This window comes from Octopus bimaculoides, chromosome 1, assembly GCF_046866305.1.
Source record: "Octopus bimaculoides isolate indiv1 chromosome 1, ASM4686630v1, whole genome shotgun sequence".
NCBI classification, from domain to species: Eukaryota; Metazoa; Mollusca; class Cephalopoda; order Octopoda; family Octopodidae; genus Octopus; species Octopus bimaculoides.
Window position 1 is genome coordinate 133,415,517 of NC_142928.1, and position 18,113 is coordinate 133,433,629.

An 18,113-nucleotide genomic window follows, 5' to 3' on the forward strand; every position below is an offset into this window, starting at 1 on the left:
TGCCATTTTAAGGAAGATGTAAAGGATCCAGTACTTGTGTTTGACATGTAGAGAGAGACCAGAGGAAATAGGAACAGTTTCTGCCAATCTGAGGTGTTGTTGAATAGGCAGATGTTCTTCAACAGCTTGGAGAGAGCATAGACAAAACAAGTGCAAAGTCCCTTAGGGATCTGGTTGACAAGCTTCAACTTGAACAAGCTCTGGAGAGTGGCAGCAAAATTCTCAACAGGGATCTGGACATCAGAGAAGGTTCTGCTCTACTAAATATGTTGGAACTGAAGTGGCATTGGTTGCATGTCCAGTTTCAAAAACTTTTGGCTTGAACCTTAATAATGCCTACAGAGTTCTTATGATAACTTATACTACACAAGTGGCATTTGATGGTCTTCAAATAGTGACTTGTACAGGTGCAGAGAACATAACTTGGAGGTAAATTGACAGCATCAGTGGGGTCAGCATTAAGATAAGAATTCATATGGGGAGAGGATGGCAGTGGGGGACGATTGGCGATGGATGTAGAGGAGGGAGCTGGATGAAGAGCATTAAATATAGCGGTGGGGCTCAGATGAGGAGCAGAAGACAATGCAGGTAGTCTAGTTACAGGAGTGGTGGGGTGAATAAAGGGAGGTTGGAGGCAGATTAGCAATGGAGGTAGAGGAGGGAGCTGGGTGAAGAACATTAATACTGGTGGTGGGGCTCAGCTGCGGGGGTGGGGGGGGGCAGGAGGCAACGACAGCAGGCTAGCTGTTACAGGAATGGTGGAGGGAATAAAGGGTTGAGCAAGACTAATTCTGGCAAAATCTGATGATAGAAGAGGGAAGGAGGAGATAGGGGCATATGAGTTAACTCCGCTTGAATGTAATGAAGGAGATGGGGAGCAGGACGAAGGTATGTAGGATGTAACAAAATTGTTTAGCCATGCTAGTCTCTTGGTCACTTGCCACATGACCCTAAAACTTATTTTATTTTATTCTTTTTCCTTCCTTTTAACCAACCATCAATGTTAAATTTTACCAGGCCATCATGTAGCAGACGGGGCAGATGGGCAAGTAAGAGGAATGTATGGACCACATGGCAATAGGAAGTTGAGAGCGAATTGAAGCAGGAAAATGAATTCTGTATCTGCGAGGAAATGTGATTAAAATGTTGAAATGAGAGGTGTGTGTGTGCGTGTGTGTGTGTGTGCATGCATGCGTGTGCACATGCGTGCGTGTGTGCATGTGTGCGCAAGCATTTAAATCAGCACAAGTACACTATTAGAACAGTGGGGGTATTAAAAAAATGAAGAAAGAAATTGAAACTGAAGAATATTGAGATGTACCAAAATTAAACAAAAATAAAAATTGCATGACTAGGTGAAGCACTGGGTGTTGAATTGATGATTTTTTTCTTTCTTCCTCTTTTTTAATTTTGTCGCTTTTTTTCTTTCTTTGCTCATGTTTGTGCTGTCTTCAGTTTTGAATTTGCATTTTAATGTGGTTTTTGTATTACATATGTGTGGAGGCGCAATGGCCCAGTGGTTAGGGCAGCGGACTCGTGGTCATAGGATCACGGTTTCAATTCCCAGATTGGGCGTTGTGAGTGTTTATTGAGCGAAAACACTTAAAAGCTCCACGAGGCTCCGGCAGCGGATGGTAGCGAACCCTGCTGTACTCTTCCACCACAACTTACTCTCACTCTTACTTCCTGTTGTGCCTGTAATTCAAAGGGTCAGCCTTGTCACACTGTGTCACGCTGAATATCCCCGAGAACTACGTTAAGGGTACACGCGTCAGTGGAGTGCTCAGCCACTTGCACGTTAATTTCACAAGCAGGCTGTTCCATTGATCGGATCAACTGGAACCCTCGACGTCGTAAGCGACGGAGTGCCAACAACAACAGTATTACATATGTATCACATACATACATGTTACATTCCAGTAAACATATTTCAAATATTAAAAAAAAAACGAAGCAAATAGTTGAAATGATTTCTAACATTGGCACAATAGCACAGATGTAGTTGGGACAAGAGTAAAATTGAATAGTAGTAATAAACTGTTATCTATTATTTTCTTGACAGTCAATCAGTTGCCATTTCGCCAACTCCTGCTGCTACTATATAGATGTCAAAGGTACAACACATGAGAATATTGCAAAAGAGATAACTGATGTTGCCAGGCAAAAAATTACAAAATTGTTTGGTGAACAAGATGCACAAGACAAGGAAGTCTCAATACAGGTACACAGTGTTTTTCCTTATTATGAAATTGACACACTACCTAGTTTGCTACATTTTAATTACGTTTCACCATCGTCATCAGTGTTCATTATTTACATTTGACAGATATTTATCCTCATCTTGTTTGTTGTTAACACAACGTTTCGGATGATATATCCTCCAGCCTTCATCAGGTGTCTTGGGGGAAATTTCGAACCTGGGTTCTCATTCCTAAGATATTTTTCGATGCTAATTCAGGCCATATGCTCATGGGCAATTATGGAGTGAATTTTAGGGCTTATAAATGTAATATTTTCCTATCCTTTCTTAATATCGGTTCCCATATGCTACTCATATCTGCACTCGGTCTACTTAGGAGGCTGTTGCATCCTAGCATATGTGCTGCTTCTTTTAGTTTTCGTATTTCCAGTGGCGTTCTCTATCTATTATTTTAACTTCATCCCACAAAGATCTTGGAAATCTGCCAGCCCAATGGTTTCCCTTCGTGGCAGAATTAATAGTCAAGACTATTCAAGCATTTTATCTGATCAAATTCATTCTATTGTTGTGGAACTGTTTCCGGAAGAAAACGCAATCTTTCAGGATGATAATGTACCAATTCACACAGCTAAAGTTGCTACTGAATGGCACGAGGAACATTCTAGTGAAGTTGAACATCTTATCTGGCCACCACAGATCTCAATATTATTGAACATTTATGGTGCATTTTAGAAAAATAAATAAGGAGTCGATATCCTCTACTATCATCACTACAAGAACTGGAGACTGTTTTTGCTGAAGAATGGACAAAAATTCCTTTGGAAATAATTCAAGCTGTAATTACTGCCAAAGGTGGTCCTGCCCAATATTAAAATAAATTTGTTTGAAATTTTAAGGTGTTTCCATTATTTTGACAAACTCCTGTGTGTGTGTGTGTGTGTGTGTGTGTGTGTGTGTGTGTGTGTATATATATATATATATATATATATATATATATACATACATATATACACACACACACACACACTTTCTTGGTGTTACTTCTCACCCTACACAGCTACAGTGAAAGAAAAAAATATATGTATATTCAGTTATACATGCATATGAACACTCACATAATCATTTGAATAACTATTTTTATCTTAGTTAATACTTATACCTGTTTTTTTTTATGCATTTCAGGAAACTTGGCAGATAAGAGGTCGGCTGGTGAAAGGAATAGAAGCCAATTTATAACTGAATTAATGAAGTTGACATTTTGTGATTTTTTGAAATATTCTTTAGAGAATACTAACAAATAATTTTAATAAAAGTTAATTTTTGTTTTGTTGACCTAAACTAAAAAAAAATTTTGATTATTGAAATATTCGATATTTTATAAAGGTGCTACTTGTGATCCACCACAGCATCCATAGTGTACACTGTCAAGTGACCAAATTTGGGTTAGGAATAGGGTTAAGGATAGGGTTAAAGTTAGGGTTGGCTTTAAGGTTTGGGTTCAAGTTAAGGTTAGGGTTTAATTACATGCTAAAATGTAAACAGCCAGGCAGACTACACACTAAAGTGGCACCTAGTATTTTGATTTTGAAGTTATAGCTATGTTTGTATTATTTTTTTTTTACAATTTGATTTTTAAAAATAGTAATTGTTTAACTAACAATTAGTTATATAAAGTTCTCACTGAAAAATTAAAGATGATTTATTTTGTTGAATTGTGAAATAAAAGGTGGAGGGGAAGAGTGTTTATTTGTGAATTGATGGTAAATATTCTATTGAATAAATAACCAGAAGTTTAATCTTTTATCATTCACATTATTCTGTTAAAAGTAATGCTTATTTATTCACATTGCTTTGAATTAATCATGCATTATTTTGTAACTGTGAGATTTTGTATGAGGCAACTGTTAATTTTTAGAATGATATTGTAAGGTTGGTAAGCCATATCTGACCAGTTTGAACATAAAACAGATAGAATATTTTGGTTAGATATGGCCAGTTTGAATGCTAAAGAGTTAAGTATTCTAATTAATCTCTAAAACACCCACCAGCATGATTAACCCCATGACAACAGTTTGCACTGACAGTAATCATCATGACGGCCAAGATCAGCAATTAGCACACGACAAAGGTTCAGTGTATATTTACGTTAACCACTTTAAAGCATGCATTGTTTATTTATGTAAACTGTCATCACTGGGTAGAACACTCATGCGGTATTACTGTGAAAATAAGATTACTCAATAGCGTGAGAAGAATTTGCTGAATGTGTACAAATTTGATGGGAAGTCATAGTGGAAATGGTGGTGCAACCACCAAAATTGCTGCTTTTATACTATTATGGTGATGAAGTCTCGAACCGAGTTGGAAATATTTACATGAAGAGCCTAACAAACCTATCAGATTCCTTGAAATTTGCATGGTGGCCTCTATTATAGATTCCATGAGTGATAGCTGATATTTATATCAACCAGTATACAAACAGGTACAAAACTGCAGCAGATATGGCTGTGTATATTTTCGTCATCTGATTCAAAGTGAGTACACAGCGCACGTAAACACAGTATCAACTGATATTATAGGGTTAAATACAAAACACACTGATATTTTTAATACAGATTACTTTTGTATTTTGTTGTTTGGTAATAGTTTTATAAATTTTTGTTATAGCTTTTTAAGTTAGTGATTAAAATGCTATCAAAATAATTTGGGAAATAAATCATTGAGTTCCATGTAATTGATAATGTTTATTTCATTGATTATCTGAGAATATTATTGAATATATGTACATGTTGAATACATATTTTATACAATTTTGTACCTTAGACTTCATATTTCTTGCTAATAGAATCATTATACTTCATTGATACAGCATTTCCAGAATTGTCTCCCATACATCGTGACCAACTATAGGTGTAATGGTATATAAATAAATGTATTCAGACTAATAATCTTACCTTGGTTGTTATAGTCACATTTTAGGTTATCAATAAGTTTAAAGGTCCTAATTTTCACCACTTCATTTTCCTAAAAGACTGTGCTAGTGAATAAAAGTAGTCAGTCAGACTATACCTGCCTGCCTCTCTTTTCTCTCATATATATATATATATATATATATATATATATATATATATATATATAGTATTCAGTCAATTCAAGGATGTCTTATCCTCTTAGGGGTGTAAAATATCCAAAACTTTCACTGGTTTAATCCACAATTCTTTCAAAGGAAGTCTCCACAATGTGCATGGGATTTTTGTAAGCATTATTCAATAAAAGTTGACAAAATGGAGAGTTGGCAAATATGTAAATTAATTTATTAACATAGTTCTAAGTTAAAAACTGAATACAAATAAATTCAAATTGAATGTATTTGTATTCAGTTTTTCTCTTGGAATTTTGTTAATAAATTACGTTACATCTTTACCAACTCTCCACTTTCTCAACATGTGTGTATATATATTCTTTTACTTGTTTCAGTCATTTGATTACGGCCTTGCTGGAACACTGCCGTGAATGGTCTTAGACCCCAGGACTTATTTTTTAAGTCTAATACTTATTCTATCAGTCTCTTTACCAAGTCACTAAGTTACAAGTGCATAAGCACACCAACACCGGTTGTCAAGTGGTGATTAGGGGACAAACATGGATACACACATATAGTCCAAGACTTTGGTAGAAAGCATTTACCCAAGTTGATACACAGTGGAGCTGAACCTGGAACCATGTGGTTGAGAAACGAGCTCCTTACCACACCGCCACGCCTACGCCTATATATATATTTACATATCTGTGTGTGTGTGTGTAAAAGTGAGGTTGTGTGTAAATCCACATAACTTCTGAAGTTCACAACTGATTTTCTCTAAACTGGGAACATACATTACTTAAGTTCCAGAGATGGTTTTAGACTCTTAAAATCTTTCACATAATTAGTATCAGGCCCTCTGAGAGCAGAAAACACCCTTTCCTGGGTTATGTGGAGAAGGGAGGTAACTCTTCGGGAAGTAACTTTCAGAAATTGATTGTCTCCCTTATATCACAGTCTCAATTGGCTGTGTGAAAGAGCAATACTGGCTCCAAAAAACAGCACTGTAAGTAAAATCAATGAGTAACTGCTGCAGTAGCTTCCAGGAAGTCCTCATATCTATAAACCAGCTGATATAATCCCAGATCCAGAAGAGATGGTATATTATCCAACAGAATCTTTCAGTTCATTGAACCTCCGAGACTACCTCCCCACAGATTGGAGCTAAAAGTGGGAACTCCGGTAATGTTATTGAAGTATTTGGATCCACCAACACTTTGCACTGGGACACGCCTGGTGGTAAAGAAGATGAGGCCACCAATCTCTCTGGATGTGGAAAAGGAGAGGATGTTTTCATACCCAGAATTCCTCTCATTCCATTAGGAGCAGAAATTCCTTTTTCATTCAGAAGAATGCAATTTCCTATTTGTATCAGCTTTGCAATATCTATCAATAATCCCAGGGTCAAACACTGTCTGTGGTAAAACTTCACTTGGAAGAGTCATGTTATTCACATGAGCAATTAAATGTCGGCTGCTCTAGAGTGGGAAACAAAAAAACTCTATTTACATTTGTTCCACAAGGGAAAACAAAAAATATTGTTTACCAGGAGGTTTTGTAGGAATTACTACATCCAGCGATGTGCTCCAGTATCCACTGCTCTTTGTGAAAGGTAAAGATGGATAACATTTTGGCACAATACTAACAAACCCAAAGACCCAGCAAGCCAAGTGAGACCATAACCATGACCTATGCCAATTTCACATAACCAGCCCATTTAAGAGCACCCTTCAATCATTGGGCAATAAACTGCACTTGCGAAGACCTGTTGAAGCAAATAAAGTCATTGTTGTGGCCAATGACAGTATCACCTGATTGGCACCCATGCACGTAAATAGCACCATTTGAGCATGGTCGTTGCCAGTGCTGCCTGACTGGCCCCCATACTGGTGGCATATAACAAGCACCCACTACACTCTCAGAGTGGTTGGAATTAGGAAGGGCATCCAGCTGTAGAAACATTGCCATATCAGATTGGAGCTTAGTGCAGCCTTCTGGCTTACCAGCACTCAGTCAAACCGTCCAACCCGTGCCAGCATGGAAAGCAGACGTTAAACGACGATGATGATGATGGTGAAGTTAATCAAATATTAAATTCATATTTCTGAGCATAATCTCTTCAGAGGGAAAAGAATATACCCCTAGATGTTATGTATGTTTGTAAATTCATCACTATGATGATTTTACAAACAAGCATACATAACATCTAGGGATATATTTTTTCCCTCTGAAGAGAATGCTCAGAAATATGAATTTAATATTTCATTAACTTCACTGTGTATAATTGAAACAGCTCTAAGGGATAATGATTGATTTGTTGCTGATAATAAACTCTTATTAACGTGTGTGTATACATACATACATACATACATACATGCATGCATTCATATCATCTTCATTTAACATCAATTTTCCATGCAATCAACAGGATTCATCAACCTGCAGAGCCACTTTGAGTGCCAATGTCATCTTTGCCATTTTCATGTCACCAGCATTAGTGAGGTTGCCAAGCAACTTGCAAGGCAAGGGAGGAATAGGAAGAAGGAAAAGGCTTCCTCAACTAACTGGGGCTGGTGTAATATTTGAGAGTTGGAAGAGGGTGTGATTGTTCTATGTAAGGTGGTGAGAGGTGGTGAAGAGACAGACATGGGAAATGCAGGGAAGAAGTATTAATCAAACTTGTTAAACTCATCCTGGCTATGTATGTGTGTTGTCTTGTATCAAGTAAATGAGCTAAAGAAAACCAGCAAGTCTGAACAAAATTTTCATTTAGTTAATATGTGCACATCACATCTTCTGGATGAGCTCAGTTCACATCACCACTGATGTGATTTGAGGTCATCAATTATACTTTTAGCTGAAACAGGCAGTGAGAGCTGGCTGAATCGTTAGCAAACTGGGCAAAATGCTTAGTGGTATTTCGTCCATCCTTAGATTCCCAGTTCAAATTTTGCCAAGGTCAACTTTGCCTTTCATCCTTTCAGGATCAATAAAATATATTCCAATTGAGAACTGGGGTCAATATAATTGACTTAACTACTCCTGGGTAAGAGTACAAGAACTGCATCCTCTGCCAAGCCATGTCGAGCCAGTGTGACAGGGTAGGCTCATCAAACCAGAATGACAATCCAATCCAAAAGCTAAGATTCGGTTTACTAAACTTCAGATTCACTCATAGTAAATCTAAATATGATTTGTGTTTCTTTTATTTATGTATTATCTATGTTCACAACTAGAAAATTGATCTTTTGTATTTTCCCACCTCTTTTAACCAACTGAAAGATTTAACTTCACCTTTCTGAATAACTCTCAGATAATTTATCCTCTTCGCTTCAAATATAAAGAAACATTGAGAAGTCATTCAGGACTTGCACTCAACTTCTATCAGGCACTGCAACAGATAAAATTACTTTCTATAGTTCTTTGCTAAGAGCTGAAAAGTCAAAACTCATTCACCACTAATGCCACTGCAATGGACAACAGCAGCAGGTATAGCTAGTGACTGTCAAAATAGTAGCAGATTAGTCCTGTGTCCAGCTAGCCTATCACAGCACATAAATACTTTGACCCAGCTACACTGTCATCATTGTCATGCAAGCATACACATACTTTTCACAATCAAGCATTCTCATCTAAACTGCCAAACACACTTACACACCTGAATTGGTAATGATTCAGAATGGAAAATCATGTAATGTTCATAAATAAGTATTTTCTTATACAACAAATGCTTTGTCTACATTTGTTCTCACATTTGTTTATACTTCTTTACACGAGTGACTCATCACCAAAAACTATAATGTTACAGGATCTTTCAACATCATTCACACTTTCTCAAGCATCCCACTCAGGGTTTATCTGTCCTGGACTTGCATCCCTACAGCAACTCCCCGTTAACAGCTCTCTTAGTCCAAAATCACCAGATTTTTCTGGGGTTTAACCTTGAAGCTTCATCAGTTGATGACTTTGCAGAGTGGGTGTCCTGCAAAATCTCCAACAGCCCATTCTGCAGGCTTAAAGTGTACCTTTTAGTCTTTGTCTTAATACATCTCTGTGGTATGACGTCAGTGTCTGGGGAGGCTGACCGGAAGGGCGAGTTGACCGGAAGGGGAAAAAGGGCAGAGGGAGCCTCGATCGGGATTCGTGCCCTTTTCGAACGGGGCTGCGGTCAGGACAAGACGTGTTAAGCGACGCTCTAGGTTTGGGAAGGTTTGGGAGAAGCAGCTGCTATTCCTGGTGTACTTTGGGTCGGGGCAAGCTTCAAGGATCGGATACCGCAAGACGGACTCGCAGTCGAGGAAAGGAAAACCGAGGTAAGGCGATTACATCTACTCGTACGCACACACCACAAGTTCCTGATACTTTGCACATTTTCTTTTAGTTTCTAAAGCACTGTATGCTCCTGTATGATCACTTGTTTTGTCACCTCAAAAATAATCATGTCTAGCTGTAGTGAAACATTAGATGTCTGCTCAGATCTGTATGCAACTACCATTCATAAGCTATGTAGAAGCCCATTCTTATTTTTAGAGTTTGTCTATGGCTTTAACAAATAGAATTATCTTCTTTAGTCTATGGTGGCATTTACTTGTGCTGAGAGTAATATTTATTGTTCTTAAGAACTGCCTTGAGCACCCACTCATGGCACCAATGATAGCTGCCTTCTCTAAAGGCCTTGGGCCTTTAGTGAAGACAGGGATTCTCTTTCTGAGGAAAGTTGGCAGGAAGGTATCTTACTTTTGCTGAAGATGTGAAGGTTAACTAGGCTTTACAGGATATTGTACACAGCTTAGACAAAGAACTGAATGTGATGGAAGTTCACTAGCATGATCTTTGACCAAGTAATCCTGTGCTGCAGCATGCTCTCTCACCTGCAACCCTGCTTCCTAAACCCCATTGTTCTACTCATTGCAAGGATCTCTTCCTGGAAAAGATGAGCCTCTCTTTACCAACCTGTGAAATATCTCAAACATACTCTATCAGCTGCCTTGACACCTACCAACTTCTATTGCTTTAGTCTTGTCTCTACTACATTCCCTAATCCCTGTTTCATCCAGTTCTTATCTTGATGCCAGTTGATAACACCTGGTCTCTGAGGTGTCTGTATTGCAGGACTTACCTTGTTCATGCTACAATAAACTCTTCAGTGAGGGCCACCAAATGGTACAATGCTGCACTTCTGAGGCTAAAGGAAACCAATACCACTAATAGACAAAATTCAAAAGACTATTAGTTTTTAAAATAATATATGTAACAATGATAAATTTACAATGATTATGTCATTGAAAAATCTGTATAGAATGTATGACAAATAGGTGAAGTAACAGGAAGTAGTTAATGATAATCTAAGACTAAAATTCTTGATGGCCCCACTACAACCACAGCCCTTGAAGGGTTGGATTTAGTGAAACAACTAGACTCCAGTACTTATTTTTTTAAGACTGGGTGCTTAGCCTATCAGTCTCTTTTTGCTGAACCACTAAGTTATGGGGACAGAAACAAACCAACAAACAAACAAGCATCAGTTGTCAAGCAGTGGTAGAGGACAAACACAAAGACACACACATAAATTTATATGTATAAAATATGTACTGGAGTCTAGTTGTTTCACTAAACCTGTCAAGGTGGTGGCCAAGCATGACCATAATCTAATGACTGAAACAAATTAAAGACATAGAGACACAATGGGCTTCTTTCAGTTTCTATCTACCGAATCCAAAGTTCACTCACAAGGCTTTGGTTGGCCTGGTGAAAGACACTTGCACAAGGTTTCATACAGTGGAACTGAACCCAAGATTACCTGGTTGAGAAGCAAACTCTTAATCACACAGCCATACCTATAATTATTTACTATTTGTTTTGGTCTTAACTCCATACCTCCTTTTGTAGTGTTAACATGGAATGTTGCATTATTGAGATTTGTGATTAACAGTGCAATTGCTCGTCAATCGTGCTTTTATTTCATTATCTGCCATTATATGTACATACAATGAAAAATTGACAAGACTCAAGACATCGAAACTGGAATTTCTTTATATCAGTTATCAAAAACAAAACTGGATCTTTTCTATTTGGCTGCACCTGTGGAAATTTCAAAGTTTAACGAAAATTTTAAAATTTGGTGTATTAATGTAATTTTCCAAGCTGAATCTGAGAAGATATTTCACTTTTCTCAGAAATTATAAAAAAAAGTTATAGAGGTTTAAAGTTTGATAATTTTCACCCAGTCAGAAAACAGGATTTGAAAGCTATCATTTTGTGCATGACAACATGTTTTCAATCATCATCATCATTTAACGTCTGTTTTCCATGCTGGCATATGTGAGTTGTCAAATGTAAACTAATGAAATATTGGCAGAAGTCTGCTTTATGCACGCCATACAACCCCTCATAACGTTTTTAATATTTGGAATTTTCAGAAAAGTTTTGCGAATTTGTATTCTTCACACAGAAATTCATATGATTATGCAAAAACCAAAACAAAAAATTGAGGGTGCATGGTTTAAAGCCTATTTAACTGTTATTTTTAGCATATCTCACGACCATCTGAATGAGTAGAATATATTTGTCTACACATGTTCTCTTGCAGACAAAAGAGTTCTCATGCTTGGCTTGTTATATGGAAACAAGCATGAATGTGTCTGGCTTACGATTGGCTAAAATTACCCCAAATTTGCAAACTTTAAAAGCTATTAACTCTTTATTTATCGATGTATGGCGAAAATGAATTTCATGGCATTGATTAGTACATAAAACTACATCATTACACCGAATACGAAATCAATCCGAATAGAAATTGAAGAGATTGAAAATTGGCAACCAAACAGAAAGGATCCATAAAATCGTAATGTAAAACTAACAATGTTATTTCTCTTTGTTCGTGGTGATGGCGGCAACTATATCACTTATAATGATGATGCATAAATATGCTGGGTTTTTACCCTAGTTGGGATTTTCCCCTCCAGAAGTGCACGTATGCGCATGCTCCTATAATCTTCACTCTTGTAAATGTCTATTATCACTTTTCTTATTCGCAACGTGTCACATACGCTATGTGTTCATTCTTAAGGCTTTATTTATTTCTCTCGGTTTAATATGAAGTTTAACACTGATTTCTCATCTGCTAACTCTGTTTTTGTTTCACCACACTTCATTAACTTCATTTGCAACAGTTCTGCACACTTTTCAGTAATTTCGGAAACCATATATGCCAGAAATGTCAGAAATCTTGTCACCCCACCTCGTACGAACCTACATTGTTTTATTAACTTCAATCGTTTTTTTAATGAAGATGTTTGGTAAGTATGTATTTAATACGTTTTATGAATGCCATCTATTTATATTTTATACAGTGGAGTGTACCTTTAGAATGCATTTTTGTTGTCATTCACCTTTATACGAAGATGTGAAAGTGATTCTCATATTGAAAAATACCAACCAGCTCCACGCCCCTCCGTCCAATATTGAAATAGTGCAACATTTTTGCTCCAATCTTTATTAAGAAGACAGAATTAGTTTACATCCATATAATTCTTTATTCGCTATGCTGTGGTGTTCTATAAGTTTAACAATTTTGAACTCCTTTAATTAAAAAAAAAAAATTAAATTCTGCAGTTTGTCCGCCCTTTTACAATATTCACAGCACCCGGCTACGAAAAATATTGTTTTAAACGAACTTTAATGAGCTATTTTCGTTGTGGTTTAGCCTGAGTCAACTCTCATCGAGCAGGCCTATAATCAAAGGTGTCCCAGTCAGAATAATTTCTCTAGTTTCGTTTTTAGTATAGACATAATCAACTTTTTTCTTTTTGCGAGAAGCGAGATGCACAGGTAAAAAATAATTAAAGTTGATTTTGGAATTTTCTACGCGCGGGAATTTATACACGATTATGAAAATCATTTTTTTAAAAATCACAGTTTAAAATACGGATAGTCCGGATTTTTGGCTTTAATCCCAGCAATAGATTATTAAATGTGTTTGTGGAGAGAAAGACATTGAAAAAACATCAATACGTCAGACTGACAAACTAACGAGGTAGGCATGAGGTGGTCGTGTGATGTTAAAAATAACAGTTAAATAGCCCTTAAATCACGCACGAGGCGTTACTATGCACACAAACGCTAAAATTTTCTGAAAATTCCGAAACAGAAAGTTATGAGGAGTTATATGGCGTGCTTAAAGCAGAATACCGCCAATTTTTCGTACAACAGTGTTGAATGTCTCCATCTTGTTTTTAAGATAACTGAATATGATTAAGGAAATGCTGCTATTTCAAGCCGGTCAATCGACCGCGTAGTTTTGCATTATGTCTGATGTGACTACTATGTTTATTTGTTGACCTTCTTACATTAATATACTTAATGTCAGTCTGGTGAGTATGAACAACCCACCTAAAATCCTTCAACAGATGTTAGGTGTCACAATGTTTTGACGATTTTACACAGAAATAAAGTCAAAAGTAAATTACAATAGTTCAAAAGGACGTAAACCTGAACGATAAGTTTTCTAAAGAAAAAAAAATGCTTCAAATAAGTATTCTTGGAAAGACTTCCGCCCGTGCCCCCCCCCCAATTTTCTCCCAAATTTATTTATTTAAAAAAATTTCAGGTTCCTGAAAATTGCCAAAAATGGGCATTGTGAAATTCTCCCCTCTTTCCCCCAGCTTCTTCAATTTTGACTTTTATCCCCAACACTAACCCTAACTCCCCCTAACCGTAACCCTAACCCTTAAAACCCTCACCCTAACCCTAAAACCGTAATCGTAAGTGCAGAAATGTTTTAAAATTTTTGTCCGAATCATAATGTCCGTATTTTTCTGCATATTTAGTTAAAAAAAGGTAATTTTTCAGATTAACACTCGCACAATCTTCACTAGGGGGTTAGGGTTTTAGGGTCAGGGTTAGGGAATTCGGTCCGTAACCCTAACACCCCAGCGAAGATCGTGCGGGTGTTAATCTGAAAAATTACGAAAAAAAATTTTGCTGAAATTTTTGGAAATTTTTTTCAGAATCATAATCTCCGTATTTTTTTCGCATATTTTGAAACAATATGTCTGAAAAAAGTTAAAAAAAAAAAAAAAAAATGAAGGAAATGGGGGTGGTAAGAGTAGACCCGACGCGCACCCGCGATAAAAAAAAAAAAAACCTTCCACACGTATAAAGGTGTAAACTGTAAATCGGGTGCGAGATTTTTTTTTTATCTATCTCATAAAAGCGTCGAGACGCAATGGCCCAGTGGTTAGGGCAGCGGACTCGCGGTCATAGGATCGCGGTTTCGATTCCCAGACCGGGCGTTGTGAGTGTTTATTGAGCGAAAAACACCTAAAGCTCCACGAACCCTGCTGTACTAATTTACCACAACTTTATCTCTCTCTTACTTGTCGTTTCTGTTGTGCCTGTGTCACGCTGAATCTCCCCCGAGAACTACGTTAAGGGTACAACGTATCTGTGGAGTGCTCAGTCACTTGCACGTTAATTTCACGAGCAGGCTGTTCCGTTGATTGGATCAACTGGAACCCTCGTCGTCGTAAGCGACGGAGTGCCAACCACCACCACCACCACCAATAAAACAACCAACTGAATGAATGAAAAAACAAATTTTGAATTTGAAATTAGAAAATAAGCTCATTTTAGAATGGTCTGAAAACATTCATCCCCAGTTTTCCCATATTTTTCCCTCAAAAGAAAACTCAGTTGAATGTTACTGGAAAAATTGCTAAGCGCAGAATTCAAGAGTATGATGGGAGTACACAAAGTTCCCTTCCAGTTTACACATATTCATACATGAGGAAATTTTTTTTTATCGCGGGTGCGTGCATCCATCTACTGACTAACGCGGGTGCGCGCGTCAGGTCTACACTAATGCTTAATTCAATAATTTTCAAGCTTCAAAAAATGATGTCTCAAGTGGGGTGAAATGAGCCATGATTAATTTTAATTACTTCTCTTCAACTCCATTGTACGTAGATCTATCTGGAAGAGATTCACTCCAGCAGTTCGTGAAGAAGCCGTGTTCATCTTTTTTATTATGTAATTTTGTCGAGTTTCGTTAATTTCATATCGTATGGCATTTTTCTATGATGCTCTTTCATTTTACCTAGATATTAAAAATTTTTGTTGTATTACTGATCTTTCTGATGTCTAAGGATGTGTGGCAGACGTAAAAAAAACAAAACCGAAGTGGGGTGCAGTTGACATTCTTTACGTGTATGAATCAGTTTTCAATTGTAATTCTGGAAAATTGAAAAGGCAAATTCAGCTTACTCATTTTGCTCCAGATAAATTTGTCTTTCATCTTTTATATGCTGAAAGAGAACGGTGATAATCTTTTGAAATAGTGATCAGATCATGTTATTATGTTTTTAATGCATTTAGAGAAGGTCATTTGCTTAGTTTATATAGTTCCGACTTACGAATAGAATAGAGTGGTGACATTTAGTAGGGATGACACGGAAGTTCCTCTTCGATTACTATCGCAAACAACAGTAGCTTTCTTCAACTGAATACACGTCGTTGATTGGCTGAAATTACCCAAATACAACTCTAACATGAAATAACTTCTAGAATACCAATTTTGTCCAAAATGTTCAAAGTAAACCGTGTTCTGCAACGAAGTTGCAAACTGTTTAGTTAATTTTTTTTTAATTTGGGAGCCAAACTGAACAGATCCGGCAGTGAACAGGTAGTTGTAAAAGAAAATATATTTTGTCTCCGTCAAAAATGCAGTTAAAATTCCGCAGCACCCACCCCCTTATCGAAATACTGACACCACCAAATTTCCAGGGCACCTCTTCATAACTTTCTGAAAAATACCTAATTTTTAAATAAAATTTTCTGCTAGTTTCAGATAGTGTAGATAACTATTGTGTTGGAATTTGATGTGAAAAATGCTTTGGTGCTGTGCCGAGGACTTAATTCACACACCTTATCAAAACGTAATGAGGAGGAAACACAATCGAGGCGTATGAACTATTCGACCTCCTTAATTCCATTTTTTCAGAAACTTAAGAGGGATCCAAGTCGAAGTGAGTGAATTCACCACCTAAACTGTCGAGTCACCCCGCCCAACGAAAAAAAAATTTACCACCTATTCCAATATAATCGTAATCTACACCATCTGAAACGTATATTTGTAGAAAGTTTGAGGAGGTGGTGGGAGAGAGGAAACACCTGTAGTTATGCTATATATCTACAGTTTGGTGTCCCATCTACGAATTTGTTTCCTCATAACTCAATAATACATATTTTTAAATGAAAATTTGTGGATACGCTTTCTTATAGTATGGTTATATGCTTTTGATGAAATTTTAACACAAAATTAGTTTTTTTCGGGGGGGGGGGGTTATACTTATCATTTTACGCTAAATATATTTAAAAAGAAACGATGGCATGATGCTGATTGGTATTAATTCATTTATGTATTTGGCTTGCTAAATTCTTGATGTGAATTCGTGTGTTGAAACATTTTATCTTAGGAGAGTCATTACACTAACACACGGTGGTGAGCGGAAAGATCTTAAAAAAAAATCTTTTCCTCTCCACATAATCGTCTGTACACCATCAAAAACGTATCTCGAAAATTTCTTGGGAAACAAATTCGGGTGGGGCACTTTATCTTTTTTTTTTTTTTTTTTTTTCCCCTTTCCTTTAGCAGCCCTACTAAAGTTTCAGCAATTTAATTAGATTACGAATCTGAAAAAAAAAAAATCCTTTTGGTGGGGTTTACCCTCTTCTTTTCCGTAATTTTTCAGTCTTGATTTTCTTTTGAAAAAAATTTCAGATTCATGTTTTAAAAATCTTAGATTATGATTTTTCAAAATTATACGTCGCATAAGTACCCCCAAAATTTACACAGCTCCAAAGAAATTAAATCCACATTCCTAACGCGAAAATTCAAATTATCATAAAATCTCTTTTGACTTGTTTTGTTCAAGTTTTCTTTCTACTTTACATATGTGCACTTATTTGAACAATTTACAGTGAATGAATTTTTACTAAGTGTCCACCCATCAGCCCACTGTGGGTTGGGCGCTATATCTATGCATTTCTTTCAACCAACAAAAAATTCGCCCTTGACGCTACACGAAAATAGTCTAAAATGTTAAATGGATTATGAGCAGTTATTTCTTCGCTCAACTATTTCAGATTCTCAAACTATTTTTCTTCTTTGGATGATCTGAAAAATAATTGTTTCTGAATTAGGTACAAGGCCAGTAAATTTGAACGGAGGTGGGGTTAGTAAAAACTTCACTAGCAAATTATTGTATTGAACCAGGAAGGATAAAAGGCAAAATTTACTTTCGGGGTATTTCAACTCGGAAAGTAAACAGCCACAGCACCGAACCGCATTTTTCTTATCCAGCGTTCAAACGATTCTGCCTATTATTTCGCTTCTTTAGAAATTGTTATTCTTTACTCTCTGTACAAGGCCTGAAATTTGGGGAAGGGGTCCAGTCGATTACATTGACACCCACTACTCAACTGATAGTTTATTAAATTTATTAAAAAAAAAAAATATTAGGGGCAAGTAACTCGACACAACTTGATTTTTGGTCACGATTGCGTCTCTTCGAAGTTGACTCATTTGTAAGCTGTCGTCCGAAGAAGATAGGTACTGTTTGCAAAGGTAACCAGCCAAATTTTTTTTATATCCCATAAGCTCGATTTTACGACTTTACTCGTTTAATATTGCATGTACGAGTCAACGGAATCTTTGGTTCAACATAGTTCTAAATTTCAGCACCTCTTTTGTCAAGTGTAATATGCCGATCATATTTTACATGGACATGGTGTTTGTTCATTGACTAAAATATTTCGATTTTCAATGTATTG

General features: G+C 36.7%; 2 protein-coding genes and 1 long non-coding RNA gene across 18 annotated transcripts in view; 2 read left to right on the top strand and 1 right to left on the bottom strand.

Annotated features, from left to right (window-relative positions):
- LOC106874674 (phytanoyl-CoA dioxygenase, peroxisomal) overlaps window positions 1–4,934 on the top strand; it is a 45,310-nt gene extending 40,376 nt beyond the window's left edge. For all 6 annotated transcript variants that reach the window (XM_052970868.2, XM_089358636.1, XM_089358630.1 and 3 more), the window contains 2 exons: window positions 2,063–2,221; window positions 3,383–4,934. In XM_052970868.2, the coding sequence (XP_052826828.1) occupies window positions 2,063–2,221; window positions 3,383–3,436 (213 nt within the window). In that variant the 3' untranslated portion in view covers window positions 3,437–4,934. The remainder of the gene's footprint in view (window positions 1–2,062; window positions 2,222–3,382) is intronic.
- Window positions 4,935–11,854: 6,920 nt separating this feature from the next.
- Window positions 11,855–18,113, top strand: part of LOC106874666 (malonate--CoA ligase ACSF3, mitochondrial) — a 48,909-nt gene continuing 42,650 nt past the window's right edge. For 2 of the 11 annotated variants that reach the window (XR_016243378.1, XM_089358562.1), the window contains exon 1: window positions 12,113–12,580. The gene's annotated coding sequence lies outside the window, so the exon portion shown is untranslated. Of the gene's footprint in view, window positions 12,581–13,009; window positions 13,113–13,173; window positions 13,655–14,718; window positions 15,312–15,806; window positions 15,964–16,360; window positions 17,908–18,113 lie in introns of those variants that run through there. The other 9 variants (XR_016243384.1, XM_089358520.1, XM_089358511.1 and 6 more) reach the window with 8 other exon arrangements.
- Window positions 15,441–15,824, bottom strand: LOC149137737 (uncharacterized). Its single transcript, XR_016243402.1, has 2 exons — window positions 15,695–15,824; window positions 15,441–15,586 (listed from the first exon to the last, which is right to left on the bottom strand). It is a non-coding gene; the product is annotated as an uncharacterized LOC149137737 (long non-coding RNA).